General features: G+C 56.0%; 3 protein-coding genes across 7 annotated transcripts in view; 1 reads left to right on the top strand and 2 right to left on the bottom strand.

Annotated features, from left to right (window-relative positions):
* SYNGAP1 (synaptic Ras GTPase activating protein 1) overlaps nucleotides 1-13,291 on the bottom strand; it is a 26,640-nt gene extending 13,349 nt beyond the window's left edge. Inside the window, exons 1-5 of the mRNA XM_034991531.1 lie at nucleotides 13,270-13,291; nucleotides 9,904-10,025; nucleotides 7,708-7,813; nucleotides 1,436-1,527; nucleotides 845-966 (exon numbers count right to left, since the gene is read on the bottom strand). Coding sequence (XP_034847422.1) covers nucleotides 845-966; nucleotides 1,436-1,527; nucleotides 7,708-7,813; nucleotides 9,904-10,025; nucleotides 13,270-13,291 — 464 coding nt within the window. The remainder of the gene's footprint in view (nucleotides 1-844; nucleotides 967-1,435; nucleotides 1,528-7,707; nucleotides 7,814-9,903; nucleotides 10,026-13,269) is intronic.
* A 2,193-nt stretch (nucleotides 13,292-15,484) lies between these two features.
* Nucleotides 15,485-17,084, top strand: CUTA (cutA divalent cation tolerance homolog). 2 transcript variants are annotated; one of them, XM_034990667.1, is made up of 6 exons: nucleotides 15,485-15,592; nucleotides 15,979-16,187; nucleotides 16,370-16,429; nucleotides 16,538-16,583; nucleotides 16,699-16,748; nucleotides 16,858-17,084. In XM_034990667.1, exons 2-6 carry the CDS (start codon nucleotides 16,006-16,008, stop codon nucleotides 16,982-16,984), a joined length of 465 nt encoding a protein of 154 aa, XP_034846558.1. In that variant the 5' UTR covers nucleotides 15,485-15,592; nucleotides 15,979-16,005; the 3' UTR covers nucleotides 16,985-17,084. The 2 variants fall into 2 exon arrangements, with proteins under 2 accessions (XP_034846558.1, XP_034846557.1); XM_034990666.1 differs by having other exon boundaries at nucleotides 15,582-15,727.
* Nucleotides 17,085-17,188: 104 nt separating this feature from the next.
* Nucleotides 17,189-22,352, bottom strand: PHF1 (PHD finger protein 1). Of its 4 annotated transcripts, none has more exons than XM_034990661.1 (15): nucleotides 22,133-22,352; nucleotides 21,260-21,435; nucleotides 21,086-21,167; nucleotides 20,880-20,975; nucleotides 20,350-20,450; nucleotides 20,102-20,250; nucleotides 19,798-19,893; nucleotides 19,538-19,606; nucleotides 19,279-19,402; nucleotides 19,100-19,167; nucleotides 18,833-18,937; nucleotides 18,520-18,709; nucleotides 18,336-18,430; nucleotides 17,984-18,064; nucleotides 17,189-17,822 (listed from the first exon to the last, which is right to left on the bottom strand). In XM_034990661.1, exons 2-15 carry the CDS (start codon nucleotides 21,416-21,418, stop codon nucleotides 17,534-17,536), a joined length of 1,704 nt encoding a protein of 567 aa, XP_034846552.1. In that variant the 5' UTR covers nucleotides 21,419-21,435; nucleotides 22,133-22,352; the 3' UTR covers nucleotides 17,189-17,533. The 4 variants fall into 4 exon arrangements, with proteins under 4 accessions (XP_034846552.1, XP_034846553.1, XP_034846555.1 ...); XM_034990662.1 differs by having other exon boundaries at nucleotides 17,984-18,061; XM_034990664.1 differs by lacking the exon at nucleotides 18,520-18,709.
* Nucleotides 22,353-22,425: the final 73 nt, after the last annotated feature.

Genomic DNA, 22,425 nt, shown 5'->3' with positions numbered 1-22,425 from the left:
CCCCCCCCCCCCCCCCCCCCCCCCCCGCAAGGCCCAAATCCAGCTCTGGTGACATGGGAGGGGGCAGGGGAAGGTGTGACTCACCTATCCCAACCTCCCTACCTGCCCAATCCTGGGGGCGGCCAGACATGGGGGAAAAGGAAGGACAGGGTTCTCCCTGGGGAGTGACTGGGTAAAGGGAAACCCAAAGAGGGACCCCAAGAAGCAGACAACAGAAGCAAATATCAGATCTCCTGCAACCCCAGCCTCAGAGACAGTACCCTCCGAAATTCTCTGAGGGCTTCTTCCTCATACTTCAGTCCATGATTAACCCTAGAGCTTCCCCTCCCTGTTCTGCCAACCTGTATACCTGTCCCAGCCTCCCCTTCCCTCCTGCTCCCCTTCCCTCCTCCAGTGGACTCTGCCAGCCCCAGCCCCACTCCAACCTGCTGCCATCCCCTCTCACCCCTTCTCCCTAGGTCACACTGCTCCCTCTCCTACCAGCCCACTGTCCCCTTTCCTGGATTCCTTCAATGTTCCCTCCAGGCTCCTCTACTCCTTCTCTGTCCTGTACAGCTCCTTCAGTCCTGGGCTACAACCCATCCTTCTGTTGGCCAGAAGAGTCCCTCCTTGGCCTCACCTTCATTTCCCTTCCTGCCTCTCTGCTTGTCCTCTCCCTGCACCTTGCCCCTCTCCTGCTGCTGCCTCTTCTCCATTCTGTCCCCTGGCCCAAAACATCCCTCAGCCAATCCAGGGCCTTCACTCTCTGCACCCAGGTAACCCCCTTCCCTCCAATCTCACCCAAGAACCCCCTATATTGCCCTATATTGCATCCAACTCACCCCACCCACCCCAGCCCCCATACCTGTCATGGTCAGCACTTCGGAAGCGAGGCAGGATCTGGCGAAAGCTGCTGGTCCGGTCAAGTTTGGGTTGTGACTTCGTGCGTTTGATGGAGCTTTTTAACCTCCGGCTCAGGAAGCCTTGCTGGGGTGGGGGGAGATGGGGATATGGGTGGGTTGGGGCAGGGTCAGTTCTACCTACTCAGCCCTCAGCTGGTAAAGAGTCCCTGGATGAAAGTGGGATGGGGGAAAAGGGAAGTCTCTAGAGATGAGGAAATGGAGATTGGAGTCCTGCTACCAATTTGTCTTCCTTTGCTCCCATCGGGTGCAAGCGGGCGCACATGCACACATACGCATACACACACACACCAGCTTGCACACGCACGCATACACATACACACACACACACCAGCTTGGAGAAGGTGGGAGGTCTGGTCTGAGAAGCAGGGGGACAGAGCCAAGGAGGGGGAAACCAAGGAGGTGGGGAGAGGCAAGTGCACTCTCTCTCTGTCTCTCTCTCCCTCCTGCCCCCTTTCTTGGAATGCTGGGGCTTCAGCTGGGGCTGGAGGGGAGGGGGCCCAGCTGAGCCACATCTGGCAGGCGCCTTCACTCACCGAGGGCCGGAAGGGCGCAGCGGGGGCGGCCTCCATGCTGTACTGCTTCCCCCCTGGGACGCTCTTCCTCCTCGAGCGACCCAAGTGGTATTCTGGAGAGGGGAAAAGAGCCAGGAGGGAGGTTGGGAGGGGTCGCTCTTAGCCCAGGTGTCCACTTCTGACCCCAGCCCATTCGCCCACCTCCCTCTGCCCCTCAGCTCCAGCCTCACCTACCCCCCGGAAAGCAGCAGGAAGAGCAGCGGCGGCTGAGAGGCTGGCGGCGGGAAGGAGGGGGTAAAGAACCCGAGCCGGAGCCCCCTGAGGGGGACGGGGTGGGAGGCCTTAGGCCCATGACTGGGACTGGCAGTCAGCAGAAGGGCATGGCTGAGAGGGTCAGTAAAACCCCAGTGATTAAAGGACACCAAAGATCCACGGAAGCTAGGTCCTTGGTGCCCACCCCCCCAGGAAGGGGCTAGCTGGGGGGGAAAGTTGGGTTAAAGGTCATTGCCCATAGGCAGGCTTTCCTCTCCCCTCAGCTGGGCACATCTTCCACCTGCTCCCCTCTCCTGGAACCCCTGTCCGTCTGAAGAGCCAGGGCTGCCTCCCATGACCCCCTCCCTGGTCTGGAGGGGGACGTCTTAGAAGAGACCTGTGAGGAGTGGCAGGAAAAGAAGCCTGGGGACAGAAAATCCAAGGAAGGGGCAGATGGGGGGGGAGGGGAAAAGGGGCCGGTTCCACGTGCACTGCAGTGGCAGGGACTCAGAAGGGAAGGAGGAGGGAGAGAAAAATAAAAGAATGCAGGGGAGTGGGGGAGTGGGCAGGGAGTGGGGAGGATGAGCAGTGGAGGTTCAGGGGACTCCCAAGTGAGGGTAGGGAGAAGAGGAGGAGGGGAAGAGAATGCGGATGAAGCTCAGACTGCCAAGAGTCTAGAGGGGTGGCAGCTCGAGGAGGGAAGCTGAGGCTCTGCTGCCAGGGAATTTAGAGGGGCCAAGGGGCTAGAGGAGAATGAAAGTGGGGGGATGCCAAGCTCCGGCTCCAGCTCCAGAATGGCTGCCCAGGCCTGGGCTCCCCCCTCAGCCCCACAGTCACCACTGCAGCCAATGGGGGGGCAGGTGCTGCATCAGGGGCGGGGCTACCATCTCCACGGCAACAAGAAGCTACAGGCTGGGGAGGGGGGGACCGGAAGAGCTGCCTGTTAACTCTCTAGGTTCCAGAACAAGGGAGGACCACAGCTACATTTTCACTGTCTGCTCCCAGAATTGCAAATCACCAGCAACTTGCCCTAGAATCAGTCTCCAGCTTCCCTTTGCCTCTAAAACCCAGGTGTTAGAAGGTCTGCCGACAAAAACGTGGGCCCCATGACAGAGGGACCCTTGCCAGACCCTTGGGAACAATGTGTAGAGCACAGAAACATACATTGAACTGTGGGGGTACGTGTATATAACCACAATACAAAAAATAGGGATCTAGGTGCTTATGAGACATACAGACAACTGTGAGCACGGGGGTGCCACAGATCCACATTCTGAGACCTTGAGGCCCACATACTCCATGGGATACATGCTTAAACATATGTGAACACTGCAACAGGGGAGTACACATTTCGACCCAGACACCCACATGAGAGCTGCTGGTGTGGACGTGTGGCCCCAGTCCCTTGGGCAATCATGTGGGCAGCACATTACAGAAATGGACGTTAAACCCTAACACACGCACATACACAAAGTCGGTTTAACCTCTAAGATAGATGCTTGAGTATACTGTGATGCCAACCACAGCAAGGCATCCTGGTACCCCAAAAGCACAAACACCATTCATTCACATGGGAAGTATGACCACATCCACTCCATCTCAGGACAACCTTCTTCTCCCCCAGCCCTTGTCTGATTCCAATGCAGGCATCCATGACTGCTCTCCCAAGGAGGAAAAAACGAGGAGCAAATGCATCAATTACCCTTCTAGGACACATTCAACAATGCATCTAAGAGGTCAGGATATTTTTTTCTTAGTCTCTGCATTTTTTAGGTATGGTTGCCTCACTCTCGTTCCAAAGAACCAAACTCAGGCACTACTTTCATATGCAAGCTCCTCTAATAAAGGCACAAAGACTAACTTTAAATCCACTAAAATTTTGCTTTGGAACTAAAGAATTGGCAGAAAGAGAACAAATTTGCTAACTGGTTTACTTGGCTCTTGGAAGTAACATAACCTTACACATGTTACCAGGAACTAAGATCCATGAACTCACACGTAAGTCACAGGTACATGGAGACCACATACACAAATGCTTACAGAGACTTTCACTACCACAAAAAAGAAAAACACGTAGAGAAAAGAGTGACAGAAATACAGGACATTCTGTTATGAAAGCTGCATGCAGTGGCATGTACAGAAAAGACAGCACATACCCGTGTACACACACACAGCAAACCTGGTCAGCGTACACTGCAATCCTGGGTCTCCATGTCCCATCCCTGCACGATGTATACACACATGCACACACATAACAGCCACCTACACGCACCCGTAACACAGGCATTGTGCACACACCCACACATGTACACACCCCGTGTACACACACAATTGCACTCTCACACACAAACCGCAAGGGCTTGGACTCCCGCCTCTCCAACCTCTCTAATCTTGCCATCATCCACAGAATCTCCCCCTGCCCTCCAATCTGCCAGATCCCTAACCTTCCCTTTGGCCTTTCTTCCTTGTCATACCCAGCTGGCAGCTCTTGAGGGGAGCCAAGGAGGGAGGTTGCCAGAGCAGGATGAGGAACAGAGTTGGAGAGAGCAGAGAAATGGGGGGCAAAACTCTGTGCTGGGGACAGGAAGCTCTAATGACAGTCCCTATGGTGACAGGCCTCACCATGAGCCAGCCTCCATGCCTGAGTGGCCATCCCTCATCCAACTAAGCCTGATCCTATACAGCCTACATGAACCAATGCCCTCTCTCATCTTGCCCCTTACTTCTCTCAGATAGCTTTACTAACAGGCTTCTCTGCTCTCCCCACCCCTCCTCCCCAGCTCCCAGACCCGGTCTCCCTCCATCTCTATCCAGTTCCCCATCTTAAGCTCTCTTATCCTCTTTTCTCCTCATTCTGGATCAAGTATCTCCTACATTCCCATTCTCCAGCTATTCCTTTTATCCTAGCCAAACCTCCCTCATTCCTCTTCACCTCCTTTCTCCCCACTTTTCCACTTTCTCTCCACTCCTTTCCTTTACACCTTTTCTGTCCCCACTCCAGACAGACCAGGGGCTCACACCTGCCCAGCCCAAAGGTGTTTCACACATAGTAGGATTCCAAGAAGCCCACTCACACACTCTCACTTCCTTCCCCCACTTGCACACCACCCACATCCAGACACGCCCTGGACACCCGTGCTGGGATTGACACAGATACCCAGGCCAATGATGGAACACATGCAAAGACACACACCTGCCACCAGGGACAGAGAAAATCTTGCTCATGCTGCCACACATCCCTACACACAGGAGACTGACTGGAGGTGAGCCCCAACCAGGGACATGCAAGCTCAGGGTCAGAGGTGACATGTACCAGTATGGCCAGTGGCCGGCCCAGCGGCCTCCTAGGCAGGAACCGGACAGAGGCACGATGAGACAGGACAGGCTTGCACACGGTGCATGAGGAACTGGGCCCCGGGTACACATGGCATCGACACACGGGGGACACGAGCATGGACACGAACACACACACACGGACACACGGGCTGCCGTCTCCACCAAGGGTCTCCGAGACCATCCCACACCGGCCTCCCCCGCGTGCTCGCGACCCTGGCCCCCCGGAAGCCGGTCCCCGATCCCCCACCTCCGCTGCCCCCCTCCAGTTACCATAACTCCCCCCACTCGGAAGATGCAGCGAGAACATGCGGAGGGAGCAGCTGCCGCCGCCGCCGCCGCCGCCGCGGCTTCCCCACCCCCCTCCCCAAGCCCACGCACACGCGCGCCCCCGCCCCCACGCGCGCTCTTCGTCCGCCCGGCCCCGCCCTTACCTCGCACCGCCCTCTGGGGGGGGTCGGGGGGGGGTCCCCGGTGGGGAGGGGCCCCCCGCCCCTGCGCGGGGGCGGGGCGGGGTGCGGCAGGAGAGGGGGCGGCGCGGCCCGGCTCGCGCCGCCCGGCGCGTTGGGGGCGGTGGCGGGGCCCGGGACGGCCGGGACGGCCGCGCGGTGACGGCCGCGGGAACGGCTCCCTCCGCCGCCGCTCCCGCCGCTGCCGCCGTTGCCCGGGCCCCGCCGCCGTTGCTAGGCGACCGCTGCTGCCGTGGCCGCCTCTGTCACGAGCCCCGTCGCCCGGAGACAGCGCGAGAGAGACGGGGGAGGGGGGCGAGGGGACCCCCCAAACCAACCGGGCCTCCCACCATCCCCTCCCTAGCAGGACCCCCCACCAAAACCGCGGAGGGAACGAGGGGCGGCGGCTCCACCCAGCAGAGGAGGAGCCCTGGATTCCAATGCCCCTCAAAGGTCCGGCGACCTCTCCTGGGCTCCAGCGTCCACAGCTTCAGCACACACCTTCGTGGACCCAGGCCCCCAAGCCCCTAAAGATCCCTATGTCCCTGCATATTCTCCATGCCCTTTACACATTCCATGTCCCCCTGAAAACCCCAAACGTTCACCAGCTATCAACTCTTTCACTAGACCCTCCCCCCAACTAGATATACTCCAGGACCCTCTTCCAACCCCTATTGAACCCCCAACACAACAACCTCCATATACCATCCCCAACTCCAAACACACAGGGATGCCCCCACCCAAAACACAACGGAGACCCACACTGGAGACCCCAGACCCTGAGGACTCAATCCCCATCTTTCTCCTTATCCTATGTGGGCAGAGGTATCAACCACCCTACATATGATAAACATGCTCCGTGAGCATGTGACCATTCTGGCCTGGACACACAGGTATGCACATGTGCACACACACAAATCTTTCCCAGACATGGACATCACACACACACACACACACACACAGATGTGACAGACATCACACACATTCTCTGTACACACCACTACCACCACCACCACCACCACCAGCACCTGGCTTTGCCTCACAGAAATGTGCTATCCACACACCCCCATGGTCAGAGCTTTCCATGACAATGACACACATCCTGGCCCACCCACCCACCCGGGGTCCCAGAGCTGGCCCCCAAGGGCAGTGAGACCTGGGCCTATCAGAAAAGGACTATATATAGGGAGCTAAAGGATGGAGACAGGCCACTGGATCTCTTGGAGGAAGAGAAACTGGGAGCCTGGATACCTGAGGGAAGGGTCTGCTGGTGGAAGAAAGGGGTAACCAGGGGTTGGAGGGATGCAGGAACTGGATCCCTACTCTTGGAAGGGGAATGCAGTGGTAGGGGTCAGTGACAAGGGGGTTTCTGGGGGCTGAGGGCGTCTCTCTGCACCTTGGCTGCAGATCTCTGTTCTCTGCCTTCATCTCCCCTCACTGTTCCCATGGAAACCTTTTAAGCGAACTTCTCAGGAAGACAAAAATCTTTTTTTAAATGACTAAAGAGGGGGGTGGAGGGGGGGGCAGAAAGAGGGAGGGAGGGGAAGAGACAGATGGAGAGAGGGAGAGAGTTGGAGAGACAGACTGAGCAGATAGCTCTACAGACAGACAGAAAGGAGATCATGGGGGTGGGGGGTCTGATGAAGTTCCACCAGGAGCAAACGGGAGCGACAGAGGAATCAAGAGGGATGGGGAAAATAAGAGAAATCGGAGAGGAAAGAAAGAGAAAGGGGGTGACAGAATTGCAGAAAATAGAAGCAGTTGAAGAGAAAAGGGGGCAAGAAAAGAGGGAGGGCCCACAGGCCAGAAGGTCTAGAAGAGGAATCAGGAACGTGGGGGTGGGGCAGAGGTCTGGGGGGGAGGGCAGGAACTAGGTCATTCTCTCCACGATCCCAGACCAAGGGCTGGGAGAGGGGCAGGGGCAGGGACGCTCGGACAGGAAGCTAAAGATCTAAGGAGACTATTTTTACAAGCACCAGGAAAACAGGCAAACTTCGCTGCTGGAGAGGAAAAAGGGAGCGAAACAGAGCAAAGACCACTGGGGCCTCTCACCCACAGCCCCAGTCCCGCTCCAGATCCCAGAGGAGGGCGCCTTCTCCTTCCAGGCTCCCACTCGCAGGATGAAAGACTGTCTCCTCCTCCTCCCACCCCCTGACAGCTCCCTCATTTCCCCGACTCCCCCCGCCCCTGCAGCCCCGGCCACCTTCGGCCCTCTCCCCGCCACTGTCCGGGGCACGAGAGCCTGCTCGGCCGCCGTACCATGCTCGCCGTGGGGCCGCCCCTCCACCGGCACGGAGACCGTGCGTCTCAGCAGTTTGTTGCGACTGGACTCGCTCCTCCGGTCCCGGATCAGAAGGGGGTGTATCTAGGGGATGCGGGGGGGTGTCAGACCTCACTGGCCCAGGCCGTCCCTCCTCTTTCCCTCCCCCACCAAGGAAGGATGAACCTCCCTCTCCACCGGGCCTGCCCACCTTTGGCCCCTACTCCTGCACACTCTTTGTGTCTTGGGATGAGTCGGTTTCTCTTTCCCCTCTCTCTTCAAGTCTCTCTCCCTCGTTTCCCTCCCGTCCATCCTCCTTTTTCCTCCCTCCATTTCTTTTGAAACACCCTCCGGGAAATTCTCCCAAACCCGACTCAGCTCTTCCCGCAACCCCACAGGAGTCTGCTACTCTGGTAATCCCCTTTCCCCTTGACCTTCAGTTCCTCCATTCTCCCTGCTTTCCTCCCAACCTCCCACCTCCCTCACCACCTTCCCTCCCTCCGTGCCTGTCACGGGGGTAGCAGAAGCTGCATTTATAATCAGGATCTACAGCTTGTCTCCCTCCCACGGCCCGGCTTTCGGCCAGACTGGGACTCAACCTCCCCGCCCCCCTCAAAGGGCCTGGTCACCTTCCCCCACCCTTCATCTCCTTCCCTTGCCCCCCACTCAACCTTTTTCACGTGCCTCCTTCTCTTGAGCCATTCCCTCTCCCTGAGCCTCATTCCCAGCTCCAAGCCTCCAATCTTCTCCACCCCTACAAGAACCACCCCACCTTGCTAGTCCCTAGCTCCAGGTCCACAACCCACCTACTTCCAGCCCCCTGTAGCCCTACACACTGCTCACCTACCCATCCCACCCCCACAGCCTTCCACTCCAGACTCTGGCTGCTCTGCTCAGGTTGCCCCTTAGCTTGCTGGCCACTGGTCCCCTGGACTTGTGCCCAGCTCTGTCATTCCTTCGTTATCCCACCCTCTCAATCCTCACAACAGTCCCCACTCTTATTGGTTCCAGTTCCCCTAATTGATCCTACACACCCCCTACAACCTGGTCAAGACCACTAGTGAATCACTCAAATGCCCCCCAATGCCTAAAACTTGGACTCCTGAACCACCTCTTCCTTTAAAGCCACCATGTCCTCCCCTAGACACCTGGACTTCATTCTGTGACCTGGAAGCTCTAGCCAGCCTTTGCACACTCTCCCTTGCCCCTCAGGTCCCTCCAAACCCTGGTTAACCCCAACCAATTCCTAGCCCTGCCTCACCACATCCTCCCCAACAGTGGCAGGAGCACCTCTCACCACCTCACTGGGCTCCAAGGCTACCTATCTCTCTAAAGCTGGTCCCCCAAATCACCCCCAACTCCCTGAATCACACCTCTGGGCACCCACCTTTCATATCTGTACCCTGTTTCCTCTGATGGGTCCTCCACTGCTGACCCAGTGCCCAGTCAGAACCCATACTCCCTTGGCTCTAATGACCCAGCATGGCCCCCACCTCCCATACTCTGGCTAGTCCCTACCCCTCTCCCATTCCTACTTCTCTAGAAAATGTCCCCTGCTCCCAGTTCCCCTCATTCCCCAGGCATCTCCTCCCTTATATTCTTTCCTGATTGATGTCCCTGGTGAAAGCCCTCCTGGTCTCTCTAAATGCTGACCTTGGTTGGGCACCTTCCCAGTCTTCACCACCATCCACACCAAAATCCACTGACTTCTGTCATCTCTCCTAGTACCCTCTGGCCCCCTCCTGGTCCCGGTTTCCCTCAGTTCCCACTCCTCACGTGATGGGGGGCAGGCCTGGGAGTGGTGAGTGATGGGTCTTGCTGAGGTGGGGGAAGAACAGGAGAGGGTTCCCGAGGACCACTTGGGAGGTGATCCCTCCAAAGCAATGCCCATTTCTTGCCACCCCTTCTCCAAGCCCTTCAGTTTCCCTTTCCCATCCTAACCTATCCCACAATATGGGCAGGGCCACAACAGGAGCCACCCCCAAGTCTTCAGAACCACATCTCCTCTCCAACACTGCACATGGCCCAGAAAGATCCCCTGGCCAAGGTGAGAGGATGCTTGCACTTTTGCACATCCCAATCCAAATCTCAGTGGCCACCCTCCTCAGACTGCTTGCAAATGTTTCCCTCTTCTCTGCCTTCTCTGTGTCTCTCACCACCCAGAGGTCTTTCCCCAACCTTCCCACTCTGCTCACCTCGTCCTCATCCAGCATGAGAAGCTGGTTCCCCGAGATGATGCAGAACCGTGGGTTCCAACCAGGACGATCATATGGGGAATGAACATATTGGGTTCGGTGCATAGGGGGTCCCCGTACATCTGGGGGACAGAGACACACAGAAATGGTAAGGAAGGGTCTATGCACTTAGGAGACAGAGGCCCAAAATGGCAAGAAGAGAGTCCACAAAGTGGGAGAGTAAGACCCCACCCACCTTGGGGATCACAGATGGGGGTTAGGCACATGGTAACTTAATTAAAGGAACAGAAGATAAGCCTGTATATCTGGGAGGAAAGAGGGGAGGGGAAATCACTTCACATGGGGGCTCTGTAGACTGCAGGAAAGAAATACAGAGGGGTGGTTCAGGGAGGGGGATTATATCATGACAGAGAGGGTACACATTCAGAGGCAGAGAAAAGTGGCGGTGCTCTCCATCCATATCCAAAAAATGGAAAGATGGAGGGTGCAGGAGAACTGGCAGAAGAAAAGCACACAGAGATGGTGGTGGCAGGGGACTGGGAAGAGGGAGGACATCCAAATAACTGCAGAAGTCAAGCACTTGGAGGGAAGTGAGTGAGAGGATAAGCTACACAGCTGTGGGAAAGAAGGATGGGGCCAGGGGTATAGGAACATTTGAGCATGAAATGCTGAGAGCTAAACATCTGGAAAAGAGAAGACATGAGGGAGCTTACCTGTTCACAAAGTCAGAGACAGGAGAGGGCCTCTCCTTCTGCCTCTCCTCTATTCTGAGCTCCCTCCTCCTCTAGCCCAACCCTGCTCAACTCTGGGGAAAGTTCTGGTTCTTCTGGTGGTAGGGGGAGGATATGTCAACACCTGGCTATGGGAAGGGCTGGAGAGTGAGGAGGTAGGAAACATGCCTTTGTTTGAATAACAGAGACTGAACTGATCTCTTCTCCCGCTCCATGCCCAGAGATCAAAGATTCGATACTGCCCCCTCTCTTCACCTAGTCTCCATGGATAGGATGAAAGCCGACTCCACAGGTGAGAAACCTCTCCAAGGTACAGTGAAGAGCTTGAGGAAGAAAGAGGGGAAGGAAGAATGGAAGATCCAGGCCTGGGACAGAGAGGGGGGCCTCCAAAAGCTCAAGCTGGGGATGGGGACAAACAGTAGACCAAGCGTTGCCCATGCTTGGAGATGCCCCCAGGGGCATCTTACCCAACTTAGCTATTCTTCCCTCACCCCTATCCCTGTAAACTGTCTCTCCTTTAAATCCCAATGCCACACACCATCAAAGGGACACAGGGAACCAGGCACTATGGAAGTAAGAAAGAAATCAAATTGGTGACATCAAAGTGATAGAAAATAGGTTTAAGGTATCACAGTGAGAAACAATTTAGAGGAAGCAAAATCAAATTCTGTCACCTTTACAAAATAATCACTGGTATAGTGCAGGAAAAGAACTGGTCGTTAAGCTTCATTCTAACTGAATACCCTGAGTAGGAAATTTTGAAAAATCTACCCCTTTCTGTCTACAAAAATATTCTTCAGATTTATCCAACCTGCAGATCAGAGTCAGAGATGAACCCCTAGAATACAGATAGTTAGAAACCCCAATACTTTGAGACTCACTATTGCAATGCCATCTCAGAGATTCTGTCCGATACCCTCTAGATACAGAGATCACCAGTCCCTAGGCTCTGAGACTGCACACGCTGCAGGCAACATGCCCACTGCATTCAGACTCTGAGGACTTCCAGAGGAGAAATCTGTTGATACATCTAATCATTCTGGGAAGGGTTGGTTCAGGCTGCAGCCCCAAGGAGGCAGGTTAGAGTTCAGGGGACACCTTCCTCCTGGGAGCAGGGAAGGCTGCAGGGAACTTAGCTTAGAAGCAGCTCTGGAAACACACACTCCACACACACATATTGTCTAGACTTAAGTAAGGATGATTCTGGGAGGCAGATGCAAGAGACAGACTAACACAGCTGAGAAAAGGGAAAAATTTACTAGGATACGAAGTCCCACAGGGCTCAGATGGGGATGTCTTCTAGGTCCTGTTCCAACCATCAAAACCTGCATCTTTGCACCCACATCTCCAACAGCCCAGGAAGTAGAGGAGACAAGAAAAGAGGAATGGGTGGTAAGAGCTGAGGTATTAGGGGAAAGTGGGTAGGCACAGACTTGGAGTGACAAGCCGGGGAATGGGGTAGAGATAGAATGGGCTGGGGGACAAATCATAGGGATGGATCAAGAGAAAAGAAGGCAGAAATGAGAGTAAATCCCTAGAGACAAGGGAATATACCAGAAGAGCCCAAGTGGACACGGGGCAGAGGAAATGAGGTGCACCTAATAGGTTACTAAGACAAGGGGGTCATGAAGGACAGGTGAAGAGGTGGCAGAGATATAAGGGAGCTACCAGATAGAAGAGAGGGAGAAAGAATGGACCAGACAAAGGACTGATATAAGGGAAGGACAGAAGGGGGACTCATATAAGGAACGGACACCATATGGGGGGAAAGATATAGGTGATGGACACCAGAGGAGGGAGGGGGAATGGTAATAGGGATTGGAGGTGGGGGAGGGGGGTAAAAAGTGGTGAAGTGAAGAGGCGGATAGGACCCCTGGGGTTACATTTCACTGGTCAAAGGCCTTAAGGAGGGTCAGAGTCTGGGGCAGGGTCCTAACCTGCCCTCTACTTCCATCACTCAATCTTACTTCTATTGCCCCCTCCCCCCTCAATAAACACACACATAATTTGGCCCTCCCCCTGCCCTGGTCTCTCGTCCCCCAGACCATTCCCTCTCCTCTCTTCCCTCCATCTGGACCCTCCATTCCCCCCACCCCCCACTGCCTCCCTCTCTCTCCATCTGGCCCCTTCTTCTCTCCCTCCATCCTCCTCTCTTTTTCAACCCCCTACCATTCTCTGAGCCCCTTCACTGTATTCTACCCCCCATCTTCTTTGCTTCTCTTTTCACCCCTATGTTTTCATTTCCCCCTCCTAGCCCCTCTCCTAAGACTTCCTTCTATTTCCTTAATATTTTCCTCATCTCTCAGCTCCCACCTCCAAATTATTTCTGCAGCTCTTCCCCAACCCTATCCCTCTATCTTCCCACCCTTTCTGGCAGTCTCTTTCCCCTTCATCATGTTCCCCTCAGCCCCCTTCATAGCCTGTTTCCTTTCCCCTCCGGCCCCTATCTACCCCTATCCTCTGGCCTCCAATCCCTCCTTCCCCATTGCTCCCATCCCTGCCTTCTCGGTCCTCCTCTCTCTCCCTCCATTTCAACTGCTCCCCTCCCTGGCCCCGGCTCTGCTCCCCCCCCCCGCCCCTGCCCCTCCCCCTCTTGCCCCCCCCACTGGCCCTCCCCCTCCCCTCCCCACCGTACCTCTGAAGGGGGCATAGGACATCGCGGGGATGCTCCCCCGATGGATGGAGGCGCGAGACCTGCTCATCAGGCCTGGGGGGGAGGGGGCGGGGGGGACGGGGGAGAAAGAGAAGAGAGAAAGAGGGGGAGAGAGAGGGGGAGAAGGAGGAGGAGGTGGAGGAGGAGGAGGAGGAGAGAGGAGGAGAGAGGAGCAGAGAGGAGCAGAGAGGAGGAGAGAGGAGGAGGAGGAGGAGAATAGGAGCCAACGGCAGCAGCGGCAGCCGGGAGAGAGAGAGAGAGGGAGAGAGGGAGAGAGGGGGGCGGGGGAGCGAGCGAGAGAGGAGAGAGCAGGAGGAGGAGGAGAGAGAGACTCTGCAGCCCCCACCCCTACTCAGGGAGAACCAGGGAGAGAGACCCCTGACTCAAAAACACACCAGACTGAGAGAGTGCTGTTCTAAAGATGTAGACCTCAGATCCTGAGACTGAGAGACCCCAGACCCACAGAGAAAGATACCTAGCTGCCCACCCCGGGGACAGGGGGTTAATCAGAGACACAAACCCAAAATCTAGAGGAAAAGAGACCCCAATCTCAGAAAAAAAAAAAAGACCCCAGATCCCCCATTGAGAGAAGGGTCAGAGGTCAAAATGTGAGTGTCCAGTTTCAAAAAAGGTTCTCCACAGCCACAGAAATCTTAGACTCCAGAATCAGATGGTGATTTCAGGAACCAAGATCAGAGACCTAGAGTTAAAGAAAAAGATGAGATCCAGATTCAGAAAAAACCCAGACTTAGAATTAGCTCTTAGAGGATTCCTATCCAGAGAGAGATACCAGACCCCAGACTTATATCTCAGAGAAAAGAAATTGCACTCAAGAGACTGATAACTCAAGAGATAAACTCCAGACCTGGGGGTTGAGATTGGGGAGAAGGGAGAGGGACAGGGAGAGACACTCATGTAGCTCAGAGATGTAGAATGCAGAGACCCCAAACTCATAAAGAAGAGTTTGAAAGACCTCACAGAGTGATGAGGTCCTGGAAACACAGAAACTCCCAAAACAAAATGGAAACTCCGGTCCCGAGAAATATCCCACTGCAAATACTGAAAGGCCCTACAGAGATCTAGCTCAGAAATGAACTCCAAACCCAAAGACAGATCTCAGGGAGACCCCATCCCCAGAGACACAGGTATGAGAGAACTCTGATAAACGCCCAGTCACGCAGACTCTGGAGGCCCCCAAACCTTGAAAGAAGGGGGAACACTGGGTAGGGGGAGTGGCAAGAGCCTTTTCTCTGCTGCCTCCTCCCACCTCTCTCTCCTCTCATTGGCCCCTCTCTCCATTTTTGGGTCACTGGATGTGCTTGGGCCCCTGGGAAGTTATGTAGGACAGGTCCTGGCTCCTAGGGGGATGGGTTAAGGGAAGGAAACCCAAGACTCAGAGGTATACCAGTCCTGGAGAGTTAAATAGGAGGGGGAGGGGTAAGGGACAAAAGCACCATCACTACTTCCTGGTGTCTCCATATCCCCAACCTAAAGCTCGCTCCCCGCCCCCCTCCGCATTCACCACCAGTCTGTCCTGACCTTTGGGGTTTCAATTAAGAAGCCTGAATTGTCCTCAGCCCCATTTTCATCATCCTCTATCCCATTTACAGGGTCTCACTCTGTCCTTTTTAAAATGAATCTTTTCCCACCTAGCCATCGTCTTGCCGTGCCCATCCCTGCCTAATCACTATCCCCTGCTCAGGGACAGCAGGCTTCTCGATTTTCGTTGTTCATTACCCAACCTAGGCATATGTCAGTCCTAACCAAAGAGGCAGGGGGCGCTCTCTTTACCCCCTGAGGTTCAATCTTCTCAGACCCTCCCACTCCTTAAGGCCTCGGGAACAGTGTAGGGGCTGTAACTGGACACATTCTGGGGTTTAAGGATGATTCCCCACTCCACAACCTGACGCATCGAGTCAGCGGGGTCTCCATTCCCCCTTTCTAGCGCGAGCTCTCTCGTCACGTGGCCTGCGGGGCTGGCCTGCGATTGGCCTCTTCACGCAGCTCATTGAGGTACAGCCGCCTGAGGGAGACCGCCCCCCTCACGTGACAGCGGAAGGCCGCTGCGGCTCTCCTCAGTCTGCAATCGGCCGTTTCCGGTTTACACGGAAACGAGCGTGCCATTTCCGTGCACGTCCGCAGATCCGGCTGTCGATTGGCCAAATTCCCTTTCGCTCCTCCCCCGACAGGAGGCGGGGCAAACTGGGCCACGTGAGGGCCAGGATTGGGTGGCTCTGGAGGTTCGGGTGCGGCTTCTATTGTCACGTGGTGTGTGCTGTTTTCTTATCACGTGGGTGCTGCCCAGGTAAGAAGAGGCCGCCCTTCCTGGGTTTGGGGTCCCTTTTCGGCATTACGTGCGGTTTTTGATATTCAACCCTCCTCTACCAGCATAGGCTGCATGAGGGGGGAGCGGGTTCCCGCAATCCTGCTCGGCGGAGGGGTGAGTGACCGGCCCCGCCCTTTCCGGTCCTCGAAGCCTCAACCACCACCCGCACCCAAAATCCTAGGGATTGGCTCCTGAGGAGGGAGTGAAAACCGAGTCTGCCTTAATTTCCCAAGTTTCTCTCCCAGCTTTTCCTTCGGGGTGCAGGAGTTGGGAGGGCAGAGCCTGTCTATCCAAGTGAAGGGTTCCCGAGATGCAATTTCCTCGGCTATTTGTGGGGTGACACCCTATTCATTTCGTTTTCTCAGGCCGCTCTGCTCCTGTCGCTTCTTTGGATGCCGGCGCTGTTGCCTGTGGCCTCCCGCCTTCTCTTGCTACCCCGAGCTCTGCTGTCCATGGCTTCAGGAAGCCCCCCGTCCCAGCCCTCGCCCGCCCCGAGCTCCGGCTATGTTCCCGGCTCGGTCTCTGCAGCCTTTGTCACCTGCCCCAACGAGAAGGTCGCCAAGGAGATCGCCAGGTGGGGACCTCAGTGTGGAGCGAGGAAGGAGGATCATGACGGGAGAGAGTTGGGGGTGGGAGAGAAGAGTGCACTCCCGCAGCTTCCTGCCCGACCTCGGGCTTTGGAACCTTGTCTCTGGGCTGCCAGTGCAAAATCCGAGTCATGGGGCGTTCTGAATGGGGCTTTCTCTTCACCTTCAGGGCTGTGGTGGTGAAGCGCCTGGCAGCCTGCGTTAACCTCATCCCTCAGATTACATCCATGTGAGTCATAGGAGTTGGGGGGTTAGCCTAACTCTAGGGGCTGATTGGCAGTGCTTTTCCTTGAGGGCAATCTTTGCTCCCTCAACATTTTCTCCCTGACCTTTTCAGCTATGAGTGGAAAGGAAAGATTGAGGAGGACAATGAGGTGCTGATGGTGAGAAACATTTCCCCATCCAATGAAACCTCAATACCCTGACCCCGTTCCCTCATCTGAGATCCTGAAATCAACCCCACTCCTTGATTCAGTCATGTTTGTCTTTGCCTCTTAGATGATTAAAACCCGAAGTTCCATGGTTCCAGCTTTGACAGATTTTGTTCGGTGAGAACTTTGACGTGGGTAGCGGTGAGGGTGGCACTTGCTGGGCAGTCTGAGGGAGTGGTGGGCCCCTTTAAGGTAGATCTTTGAGTGATCCCCCATGTTTTCACAGTTCTGTGCACCCTTACGAAGTGGCTGAGGTGATTGCATTGCCTGTGGAGCAGGGGAATGCCCCATACCTGCATTGGGTGCACCAGGTTACAGAGTCAGTTTCCGATTCCAGCACAGTCCTACCGTGATGAGCCTTGTTTCTGCCATGTTCCCCTTGTATACTTCCATGCCCTTTGACTTCCAGGTGATGACTGGGCCCCTAATAAATCCTATCTTTGGTTTTCTCTACCTTTTGCCTTTTTCCTTGTCATATATGTGAATTTGGTTGGGAAGACTGGAATTGCTGCTAGTCCCTGTGTTCTCATCTTCCAGAATGACCCAGGGCTGCTAGATTTGTTTATTTACCTTTATTTCAATCATACAGAGTCTGGGATCCTTATCATTCCTCCCCTCCTCAGTCTCCATCCCCAGGGGTTAAATAATTTTAAAAAATATTTAAAAAGCTGTAACAAAATAACATCAAAGGAAATGGGAAGAGGGATGGGGGAAGGGTCAGGAATCAGGAAGGGAGTAGAGAAGAGAGCCTCTTCCCCAACCCCCAACCTGGATTCCAGCCTGGGCAGTAGGGAGAACTACCCCCTACCTCCCCAGGTACATCCCAGCTGTAGGTGAGGTCAGAGGTCAGGGTATGAAAGTGCCGGTGTGTGTGAATGGGGAGGTAGGCAGAGGCAGGCTGTTCAGAAGATGCCCCCACCTCCCCACTCAACCAGGTACTGCACAGAACCATCAGGCCGTACTCTCCGAGCAAGGACCCGGACAGGGTCCCCTCGGGACAGGTAGCCAACCCCACCTCGGACTCCTCCCCCAGTCCCAGGAGACAAACTATGGCACAGGGGAGAAGGGGGTGCTGAGCGTCTAGGAAGACCTGGGGAGGGGGCTGGGACTGAGGAAGATGAGGCAGTCATCGAGTGGGGGGCACTTTTAGGGATGTCTGTGGGGAAACCAATGTGAAGTTCCAGGGGTGACCTAGGGAGAGAAGGCAATTGTGAATCCAGATGCAGATAAGGACTGACTAAAAATGGAGCTCACATGTGGATCAGAGGCACAAAGAAATCAGGTTACAGACTGAGGAACTTAAGGGCACAGACATGAAGAGGGGTGGCACAGGTAAAGGGAAAAAATCTCACCTGTCTGGGGGTTCACCATCCCCAGAGGTCCCTGCGGTGCTGGCAGAGGGGTGGAAGGAAGCGAACATCCGGATGGGACTGCTGGGGTTGGGGAGGGGGAAAGTCAGGACCTGAAGCCGGGGAATAGGACTCTCTCCCACTGAGAAGAGCAGAGCTCAAACAGCCCCAAGGAATCCCCATCCCCAGAATACTAGGGATCAGACATTGGTTCTGGAAGTCTCTCTAGGATAAGAAGTGGGTAGCCAAGGGGGAGATGGAAAATAATTCTGGATAAGAAAGTCCAGAGGATGTAGACAACTGGAGGAGAGATTCTAGGGGTACATAACTGGTTGGAGGGTGAAGGAGCACTGACCTGGGCAGGCAGCGGGCGTCTGTGGGCCGGAAGTTGTAGCCGCTGCTGCCCTGGTAACTCTGGTTAGGGCTGGGGGGTGGTGGAGACACTGAGGCCTAGAAAGAGGAGCAAAGGACTGAGAGATAATCCTTGATTCCTTCCCACACCACCATTTAGCTCCACGGGGTTCCCCCTGCCCCTGTACCTGCAGTGCCCTCTGCAGACGAGCCCGCTCCCTTTGCTCCTGGGGCTCGGGCTGATTGCGCACTGCTGAGGGTGGCCCCAGCTCCTCCATTTTCCCCTTCTGCCTCCTCCTCAGGGGCTCTGGCTCCGGCCTCCGGCGCTTCCCCAGGGGACGTGAGACCCCTCCCCCAGGGCCCTGCCCTGAAGGGAAGCTGTAAGAGGCCTCCTTATCCCCCCAGCCCCCTCCCGGACACCCCAAAGACCTCCCCATCTCCATACATATGCCTCCCCCATTAATACCCTGAGAATTTCCCCATCCTCCCTGGACCAGTGACCTGGTGGGGGCTCCATCTCCAGTAAGGGGCTCCACAGGGGGAGGGATCCGAGCATGGAGACCAAACAAGCATTTCCTCTTCTTAATCTCCCTTCCTGAAATGAAACTGGGGTGAGGAGAGAAATGATACAGGGTCAGTGCAGTAATAAAGGGCCCCTCTGATGCCATTACTCAATCCTTTTCAGAGATGAACTTCCAGGTGGGCTGCAGCCCCTTCCCTCCCAAGCTTCCATATCCACATCTCTTTCTGAGCCTCCCTCCAACTCACCGGTCCTTGTGGCTGTTGAGAGCAGAGAGGAGTTTGGAAGAACGTTCTCCCTTGGGAGTATCTGAGAGCTGGGGAAGGGGAAAGTAAAGGAGATCAGGGGAGCAGTGGTCCCTCTCCCTTCCCCCATTCTTTATACTCCTCTGTTCCACCCTCACCCCCAAAGCTTCACCACCCCTTACCTCCCCGAGGAGCAAACTGTCCCAATTCTCAGAGGTGAAGGGGAGGATCTCACGGTCAAAATCAAAGTATTTTTTCTTACAGCAAACGCTGAGGTGATAGAGGACAAGATGGGCCACGTCCACCCTGGAGAAATACTGAGTTATCAAGGTGGTGGCAGCACTGCAAAAACCTACAGTCCCTAGGTGGGAGGTTGGGGCACACAGGGTGAAATCCTGGGGGTGCTGAGAGAGGACCTACGCTGAGGTCGTGCTAGCTCACCAGCGAAGCTGTAGCCTCCTGACCTTCTCAGGGCCCCCCCGACACACACAGCATTCGAACTCATAGAACCTGGAAGTGGGCAAGAGGGAGGGAGGGAGAGAACACACCTTACACAAGAAAACGATACCAGGCTATGGAGGACTCACTAACAAGGACAGGGCGCACAGGGGAGGCAAGCTTCAGAGGCTGGGGAGAGAACGGAGCTGAGGCATCGTGGGGGACTGAGCGAGCGGAGCAGAGCCGGAGGGCTCCGGTCTCACCTGTCCCCGTAGAGGAGGGGCTTGCTCAGACACTGGGTGCAGGCCTCATGGAACCACTGCAGGCAGCTCCGGCACTGCAGCATCTTCAGGTTCCACCTGAGGGGCAGCACAGGACTCGTGACCTCCAGACACTGCCCCCGCCTGAACGGCCCCACACCCTACTCACCACCTACTTCTGCCCTCTTCAGCACTCCCCTCGTCCTGTCCTTTCTCCTCCATTCCCTGGGATTCCTCCCACCCCACTCCATCACCCATTCCCAAACCCCCCCACAAACCCCCCCCCCCCCCCCCCGTCGTTACTCACTCCCCGGGGCCACCACAGTAACAGTAGCTCTGCTGCCGGTTGCTCAGATGTCCAGCGTCCCAGTCTAGCCCCTTTAGTCCATATGGCAGTGACAGCTTCATGCCCAGCATGGCCCGGGCATAGGGGCCCTTCTTCAGTGCACCCCCCCTCTGCAGAGAGGGAACAGGCAGGCTGCCTCAGAGGGGTGGGGGGGGCGGAAAGGCTCGGGAGAGACTGTGGATGGGAGGCTCCCTCAGGAAAGTAAGTACCTTGGTGGCAATGGCGAAGACGCACTGGCGGCAGACCCAGGATGTGCCCTCTCCTTCTCCAGGGGCTGGGGCCCTTGGAACGTGGCAGTCCTGGTGATAAGCTGAATAACGATAATATTGATGGTAGGGCACTTACTGCACTGCATACCTGTGTGTGCTAGCGACTGGGATAGGAGGAGTCTCGGCCACCTCATTTCATCCTTTACCATGATCCAGCTGTAGTGGGTGAATTACCCTTATTTTACAGGTAAGGGAACAGGTTCCTAGGGGTTTGGGGATTTGCCCAAGGTCTTACGGTTAGAAAAGGGTGTATCTGAACCACCCTCTGTCTACAAAGCTCACACCTCCCCATTTCATGGCTGTTTCTCCCTGTGCTGGAAGGGAGTGAGATTACAGAGTTGAGACTGGCCGGAGCAGTGGCTTGGGGACTCAGGACAGGTGGCAAAAGGACCAGTGGTGGAGGGAAGACTTGAGAGGCAGCCTAGAAGGCTCAGGACAAGCTGGACCATTCAGGTGTCCTGCCCTCTCACCGTGGCGACACTTCTCACAGCTGACCAGCCGGTTCCCAGGGACCACAGTCTCAGATCGACAGACACAGCAGAGAAGTTCCTCCCCGGGGAGGGCAGCTGTGAGGGAACACAGTGTTACGGGGCCTGTGCTTAAGCCCCCTTCCCATCCCTCACGCCAGATTTCTGCTTTCCATGGCATGCACACACTTGGGCCTGTAGGGTCTCACCGGGGCTGATGTCTTTCCATAGAACCAGAAACTGGGAATCATCCTCAAACTGGACCAGACACACCTCCCGAGCACTGTCCACCTGGAATGGATGAGCACAGGGGATGAAACAGGAATCAGAACTACATAAGGAGAATGGGGAAAAGGCAATAGATCAGAGGTCAAATGTCTTACCTTCTTGATGGTCCCCAAGTATAGCAGCCCATCCGTCCACCTGGCCAGCACATCTTGACCCTCCCAAAGTCGAGGCCTGGGGCCTGAGGTGGGAGCAGGGGAGGCTGGGTCCCAAAGTGGGGGGGCACCAGAGCGGCTCAGCCGGGGGGGCTGTGCCATTGCATCCTGGGGGGGGCCTAGCCAGAAGTGGGATGGGAGGAGGTTATGAATGTTGAGAAACTCCCCATTTTTCTTTGCCTCAAGGATTCAAGCAGCTGTGCTCCCAGTCTCCAAACCCGAGACACCTGGATAGGAAACCACACAGCACCCCTCCCAAGCTTCTTGACTCCAGCTTTTCCAACTCTAGTGACTGGCTCTCCTCTCCCTAACACCCCCCACCACCCCCAACCTAGTTCTCTAGTTTCCCAGCTTCCAGAGCTCCCCTGGGATACTATATCCTGGCCTTGAGATTTTAGGAGAAATGATGGTTGCAGAAGCAAAGGTTACCATTCAGTTTCTGTCACCTTCTCCTGTTTAGAGGTATCATAATTGAGGTGATCTGTGTTTTGGGAGCCTTTCTGGAAATGTTTTCCAGAACAGAAACGGCTGCCTCCCCGGGCCCGCGTGTCTCATTCAGAACAATCATCCTGACGCCAGGTTATGTCGGGTTAAATACGGGGCTCCCTGCCCCCGGGTTAGATAACTTCCCTGAGTGCCCGGGGAGGGGGGCGTGTCCCAGTCCCGGTCTCTACTCCCCACGACGGCGAGTCCGAGAGGGGACTTGAGTCGGCCCAGCCCGAACCGATGCCTGGGCGGCGAGGCTCTCCCGCCCGCGCCCTGCGCGCCGACCCCCGGCTCCCTGCCCCCCCATGGGCGCCTCCCGCGCCTCCTTACCAGTGACAGCTGGGGCCGCCGGGAGCCGGGCAGAGGCAGACGTGGGAGACCGAGGCGAACCCCCCGCGCGGGGAGGGCACGTCTGGGCGTCGGAGGGCGGGCAGGCAAGGGCCGGGGGGTCCCCAGGCCCAGCCCCTCCGTCCCGGCAGCTCTGGGGCGTATGACGCAGCAGCCAAAGCAGCGGCAGCGGCAGGAGGCGGCGGCGGGGGGAAGGAGGGGAAGGGAGGGGAGGGACAAACCGGCTCGGGGGGAGGGTGGTGGGAGGGGAGGACTGGGGGGAAGGAGGAGCCGGT

The sequence above is a fragment of the Mirounga leonina genome, unplaced genomic scaffold (genome assembly GCF_011800145.1).
Source record: "Mirounga leonina isolate KUSES-001 unplaced genomic scaffold, KU_Mleo_1.0 Mir_53, whole genome shotgun sequence".
Classification (NCBI taxonomy): Eukaryota; Metazoa; Chordata; class Mammalia; order Carnivora; family Phocidae; genus Mirounga; species Mirounga leonina.
Note: the sequence above shows the minus strand (reverse complement) of the source record. Positions and strands in the feature narration are given on the sequence as shown.